This window comes from Homalodisca vitripennis, chromosome 1, assembly GCF_021130785.1.
Source record: "Homalodisca vitripennis isolate AUS2020 chromosome 1, UT_GWSS_2.1, whole genome shotgun sequence".
NCBI classification, from domain to species: domain Eukaryota; kingdom Metazoa; phylum Arthropoda; class Insecta; order Hemiptera; family Cicadellidae; genus Homalodisca; species Homalodisca vitripennis.
Window position 1 is genome coordinate 197,913,642 of NC_060207.1, and position 6,966 is coordinate 197,920,607.

The following is a 6,966-nucleotide window of genomic DNA, read 5'->3' on the forward strand; positions in this document are numbered from 1 at the left end:
ATTTAGATACATGTTTTACTATTTCGAATATGAAATTATTATGTGACTACACTCACTCTGCTTACATAGAAATTTATTCATGAATTTTCTCGTTACTATAATGGTTACGCTAAAAAACCAATGTAAAATGTTCGTTAACGATCAGCAAAATACCGTGGACTGATATGACCTTCATGGTACTCACTTATGTAAATAAATAAAAAAAGCTTCATGCAAACTTTCGTCTCGAGATATCGTGCGTACGTACAGGCAGACAAAAATGTTGATTTTACAACACCTCGGGTCTAGAGTAAAACTCAATTTGGTTTAAATGGTACAAATTAAAGTAAAACAGGGTTTTATTAACAATACAATATACAAGACGAATATAAATGTGTTGGACACAATGGAAATTTTCCAACGATCTATAGTACTTTTTTGTCTCCAGATCGAGGCTTTTTCAAGTACGTTTGGATGTAGAAGTTGACGAAGAATGCTGCGATGACAGCAACATTGGTGATCCAGATGGCGTTGAAGGCTTGAGACACGTAGCATCGGTGGTAGTGGAGGATCGCCAGGTATAGGATGATCAAGAAAAACTGACTCTGAAAAAGGAAACCAGACATTTGCTTTATTTAACAGTTATTTCAGGATTCAAAAGTTCTCTTAATGATAATTACTTTTCAATTATATAATTTAGTAACTAGTTTTATTCATTGATTGAACTGAGCGTAAATGCACTAACTAAAGGTTTTAGTTTTTAAGAAGTCTATCTTCTGTTTTAATACAAAATTATTTAACTTTTTACGGAAATTGTTGTACATAAAAGTACAGTTTCACACATATATATAAAATAAAATGAAACTCTAAATGTGTCTCTTGTGGATTTAAATATATCTTACTCTAAAGTAAGAGTCGGTTGCACTCTAGGGGCTTCCATTCTTACGACAGTAATTTGTTGTCATATAAAACAGTTAAGTAATTTACTAACGAACATATCATATGATGGGTTTACCAAAAAAATGCTATTTCAACAATTTCTATTGTACTTTGCTTAAAGACATTTTCCAATAAAAGATGCATGAGCTAACATAGAAACTGGGGTAAATTGTTATAACTAGTGAAGTAGTGATTTGATTTATAAATTAGTCTTTAATAATGATATTTATGTATAACGGAAACCTTATTCAACCATCTCTTTTATGAAAGTAATTTATCCAATTAATAGGACTACTGAAAATAGTTAATAATTATATGAAACTACCTAAACTATTATTTTTATCTCAAAACATCTCCTGAATATTTGCGGTGTTAGTTTTTATATACAAAAGACCTGTTTGAATTTTCAATTATTATTTTTAGAAAAAGAAACTGTACTATTTTTTTAAATACACGTTTTCGTATTATATCTTAATGCTCCTAAATCTTCTATGGTACAAAAACAAAACAGTAAATTCGTTTATGAGTTGTCATGCAGTCATGCAAGTCAAGCATTACTGACGCAAGAAGCATTTATCTACAGCAAAGGGATTTCGTAAGAAATTATTAGCCATGGTAAAAATAAATGTTTATTTTTAAGTTTTCCGACACGATTACAAGCCATTAGATAACTTTTATAGTTATTATGTTAGTGTTAATATCACAAAGACTCTCTTGGCTTACTTATAGACCCATAATTATATTTAGTTTGGATTTTTACTTGCGTCTATTTGGATTTTCCTTTTCTTCTACTATGAACCAAAATCTCTCTTCTTAAAAAAAAATATATGTATAAATATGTGTGTGTGCGTGTGCGTGTGTGTGTGTGTGTGTGTGTGTGTGTGTGTGTGTGTGTGTGTGTGTGTGTGTGTGTGTGTGTGTGTGTGTGTGTGTGTGTGTGTGTGTGTGTGTGTGTGTGTGTGTGTGTGTGTGTGTGTGTGTGTGTGTGTGTGTGTGTGTGTGTGTGTGTGTGTGTGTGTGTGTGTGTGTGTGTGTGATCCATATTACATTAAAATAGATGACTTATCGTATGAACAATTATTCAGTTCAATCATACCATGCATATCAATAGTTTCTACGATGGATTTTTCACTCAAATGTTCATTGAAGAAGTAATAAGAAGTGAAGGAAAACGTTACCAGCTGAAAAGCGGTGAGATATCTCTTCCACCACAGGTACGGACGGATCCAGGGCCCTAGACTCGCCAGGAAGTAGTATCCGTACATGATGACGTGTACAAACATGTTCAGCAGAGCAGGTGGTGCACCTTGCTGAGCTGTAGGAAGTAGTTATGAGTACTAAGATGTTCACCAAATATATTCCTCACATTTAATATAGATATTTCGTCATTTTCTAAATTAAGATATCTATATTGTATCATATATTATTTAATGCTAAAAGTGTAATTATATAAAAAGGTACAAGTTTATTTCTTGTTCAATACACATGTATTTCAATATTTATAGATGGGCTTCACATTTTAATTTCAAAATGAAATGACTTTATTTCTATCATATGTACAAAAGGGCGAAATTAGGGCCATGAGGCCCTGTCTTACAATTAACCCTAATACAATAATACTTAAGTCAAATGAAACTACTACACTAAAAAACAGTTTTAATAAATTAATGTCTTTTTAAGAATTTAATACACATACGTTCATACAGTACATTCATACACACATTCATTAGCACCCTAATCAAAACACATTAGCACATACGTAAAAAATATAAAAATATATTGGTTAATTTATGTATCACAACTTTATGTATTACATTAAAATAAAGTAACTTAACTAATATTTTGTTGAATGATGGTCAAGTTTAATTTGTCTAAATCTCGCAGGTGAAGCATTTACTTTGGTTAAAATTAAATGTTTTCAAATTAAGGGTATATTATCATTTAAACACATCAAAATGTATTATTCATATATTTTTATTTAGGTTTTCAACAGTTTACAAACTATTTATTTCTTCCTTTAATGCAAAACAATGACAATTCATTTTTAAGAAACAGATAAATAGCATTACCTAATTAAAATATGAAATAATAATCTCACTGTTTCCAGACCTCTGTTTTTTCACTTATTTACGGGAAATACACTTAGATTTAGTTTTATTTTTAATTCTCGTAACATAAAGCAGTTAGTTAAGTATACTCTGTTTATTTGGGTATGTCTAGGCTGGCAACAGCCTTTAACAACTAGGTATCACCAACAACTCCAACAGATATCTCCCGAGTAGATTAGATCTGTCAATCTACCTTCGCACACCGATATTACGACATTTGTAGTTAGTTAGTGCTGCTCTTGGACATCAATACAATTTTCCAGATTTAAGATTTAAGATAAGTGACACATCGATTAACCCACTTCTTAGGAGGGTTTTCTATTTCATCTGTTTTTCTGTACGCAGGAGACTTCAAGAATTAAATATGTTGGAATTGTCCATGAAATTCAATTTAGGAAACTATTATATTGGGCAAGAATTTTGGTTGTTTGCTCCTTTTTAAGATGTTGATAGGTTTTTAGTGGCGTCCATTTATATTTTCGAAATTGAAAGATATGTCTTGTCTTACAAACCGATCACATATCATCAATTTACAAGTAATAATAATTCTTACCAATTATTAGCCATTTTATGGTTTTATTTTAATTCATTTTTCAGTTTTATATATTTAGATATATTTAAATTACGAACATATAATTACTCTTTGTTTGATTTATCTTATAATATCCATTTGTATTTAAATAATTAATTGTAATAATATTTATATTATTAAATAAAACCGTTTTAGAATGTATTTACCTTGAATATATTTAACGCTGACCCATGTAAACAAGACCATGCTGACGTGGTGATACAGGTGCAGGAACGTGATATGGGAATCTTTCTTCCTCAGCACCATAAACATCTAGGATAAAACATATTAACATAATATAGTCTTTTCCAGATATTTTACTGTACTGTTTCGATACCCAAGGAGAAATAAACATTGTAATGTAAATAATCTGTATTGACATTCATTTAGTTTAGCTTAGTAGACAAATATTATTATAGATATGAAACATAAGAGTGAGTATAAGAGTTCACAATCTATTCAATAAAATTGATAAATGTCAACACTAACTTTACAGGTGTGAAGGGATTGTAATGAGTGAACTTAGTAAACAACACAATATATTAATAGTGGCTCAATGTTAGCGAAGTGTATAATAAGTCAGGGTGAAATCTTGGTAATGCATTAAGTTTTAAAATTTAAAAGTATTATACTTTGCTCAGCTATCACTTAGGTTTCTGAAAAAAATCTTTTCCTATCAGTCTATCTGTTTGTTTATCTGCATGTTTTGTTTTTATTTCCCGCAGATTATCTTTAGAATGAATTGAGGTATTAACCATATCTTACGTAAGTGTCGTCGCATTTGATTATATTCCCTGTATATATTTTGGCTAAGCCCATACGTAAACTAATAATTCGCAGTATATTTCGAGAACGATTTTCATATGTGAGCTTAAAACTTTCAATGAGACATTACGTGTTCCGGACACAGAATGAGTTCAAAGAATTGCATGCGTATTTATAGGATTTAATTGGGCGTCATCTAAGTATCACCAAGAGACTTTAGATTATCTTCTGTTTGCTTTGAGCTGCAAAAGATTTATTTTTACCTGATTATTTACCTCTTGGTGGTACTTCTCGAGAAAGAATTGAGTTAAAGACTCACTTTGTATACAACCTAATCACTACCTGTTACACGACAGATGCTGTGGCGTACTCCTAACTTCTTTAATATATAATTGGAACATTGAGTTTCAGAATATTGATATTATTTTCTGATTCTATCTAAATATTAGTCATGTCTAATGAACTAACTTTCATAAAAAAATTGTTTGGTAATGAGTAAAAGAGTTTTAAGTATGAAATTACATTCTTTGACATTAATACATTTGACATGCTAAAAATTTATTTGATACATTATTTAAGTAATATTATCCTTTAAAACATTGCATTAGAGAGGTATTGAATAGGATGATTCCAAAATGAAGTTAGAGCTTCTATTAAATATACCAAAATGGGGATGACTACATATGAGAAATGGTGAATTAAAAGAGAAGTCAAGATTCCTCATTATTAGGCAACTTTCACCAAAACCTTTATGATCGTGATTTTATCAAAGGTACTATATTTAACTAAATATTTCAATCATCCACCATTTTTAAACTTGATGTGATAACCTAATATTGATTTGTATATTTATTTAAGAAAGAAATATTATTAGTTCGGCAAAATGTTATATTGTTTTATACTGGCTTCCGAAATTAAAAATAAAATCTTTAATAACGCATATAGAAAATCAGAACATAAACTTTGCATTTTTGACCCAGACTTATGTTAAACAATTGCCTTGTCTCGACCAATGATTAAATTCCCTATGATAAGGTTACCTTAACAAACTACCAATGATAAGGTATCCTGAGAGTTTGTAATTATCCTGTGTGCTTAGAAAAACAATATCGCATATGCTGAATTGTTTATTAAAACAGCCGACACGCAAAGAAAAGGAAATAACACAAGCAATAAATACACTAAGCAGAATTTGTATGAATTAATTATAATATCATGTAAGAAATAAAAAAATACTAATTTTTAACTAAACATTGTTGCAGACAGGATACAATAGTACCACACAACATAATTTTACAAGCAATATATCTATTCAGTTTGCACTTACCGTGTCGAGCAAGTCAATAATTTTGGATACAAAATAACACCAGGAGTATATGTGAAACTGAAACAGAAACAATACACAATAACGTTACAAACTGTGTATGGTGAAAATATTCTCCATTCTAGCAAAATGTAAAATGATATCTTTATTATGTATAGACAAATGTAATATGTACCACTTGTGAATCGTATGCAATACAATCCATAACAAGTGGTTACACAACGCAATCTTTTTCAGTACATGTTATCCAAGTATGAGAGCGCTTACCGTGTACCGAAGGTCATCAACCTTGGCCGGCCTACAGCTGTGGTTGACCATGTATTTAAAGGCGTCTGTGGTTGCTAACGTCTGAAAGTTACAAAAAAAAGAATCATTAGTAAACAATGAATCTTCAAACTTTAATTTTATAGTAATAGTAACTTTTATTTTTATATTCATATATTTCTCCTGCTATTACATTTTAAGATTAAGATTTAAATAGTTATTACCAGTGTATAACGCCATACAAATGTTTATATTTTACAGTACCATTGTCAACTAACTTTTTGTTTTTTCTGTGTTGCAGTGTTTTTTTTAACAACTCACTACAGATTAAAACGTGATAAAGTTATTTGAAATTTCTTAAATGATATTTATCTAAAAACAAAATAAAATTGCTTCGGAGAAATTGATTAAAAGTAAGTCACATACATTTGTACTTCTAATTTAAGAAGTGATTACTGAACATTAAATAAGGATTAGGTCTAAGGTTTTAGTAATATGCTCAAACTATTTAGTAAATAAATAAGGGTATATTCTTGGAACCAACCATATACAACATCCAACAGTTGAATAAGACCTGGAAAACGTTATATATCATCATGGTTTTGCGTAGCTGCAGCGGCTTCCGACCAGCCATGAGCCGTGGACCCACGTACAGCACCAAGACGAGGTAGACGAGGACTGTGGCGAGAGCTGGCATCGGCGAGCTCACCAGTATCCAACTGCTCGTTACATCTTCTGCAACAGGGAGAATATTGATGTGGTGAGCAGGAGGTTGTAATAGAAAAGGACTATAGCGAGAGCTGGCATCGGCGAGCTCACCAGTATCCAACTGCTCGTTACATCCTCTGCAACACGTAGAATATTGCTGTGGTGAGCAGGAGGTTGTAATAGATAAGAATTGTGGCGAGAGCTGGCATCGGCGAGCTCACCAGTATCCAACTGCTCGTTACATCTTCTGCAACAAGGAGAATATTGCTGTGGTGAGCAGGAGGTTGTAATAGAAAAGGACTATAGCG

At 31.3% G+C, this 6,966-nt stretch overlaps 1 protein-coding gene across 1 annotated transcript; it reads right to left on the reverse strand.

Annotated features, from left to right (window-relative positions):
- Positions 1–320: 320 nt before the first annotated feature.
- LOC124356035 (elongation of very long chain fatty acids protein 4-like) lies at positions 321–6,681 on the reverse strand. Its single transcript, XM_046807179.1, has 6 exons — positions 6,495–6,681; positions 5,954–6,034; positions 5,690–5,746; positions 3,765–3,870; positions 2,097–2,233; positions 321–584 (listed from the first exon to the last, which is right to left on the reverse strand). The coding sequence occupies exons 1-6, from the start codon at positions 6,645–6,647 to the stop codon at positions 405–407; spliced, it is 714 nt and encodes a 237-aa protein (XP_046663135.1). The 5' UTR covers positions 6,648–6,681; the 3' UTR covers positions 321–404.
- Positions 6,682–6,966: the final 285 nt, after the last annotated feature.

Excerpts from the sequence above, each read along its gene's own strand:
- LOC124356035 (XM_046807179.1), bottom strand. The coding sequence starts at position 6,647 with ATGCCAGCTCTCGCCACAGTCCTCGTCTACCTCGTCTTGGTGCTGTAC. Across the intron at positions 5,747-5,953 it reads TTGATGACCTTCGGTACACG|TTTCACATATACTCCTGGTG; the intron begins GTAAGCGCTCTC and ends TTTCTGTTTCAG. Across the intron at positions 2,234-3,764 it reads CAGCGTTAAATATATTCAAG|CTCAGCAAGGTGCACCACCT; the intron begins GTAAATACATTC and ends TACTTCCTACAG.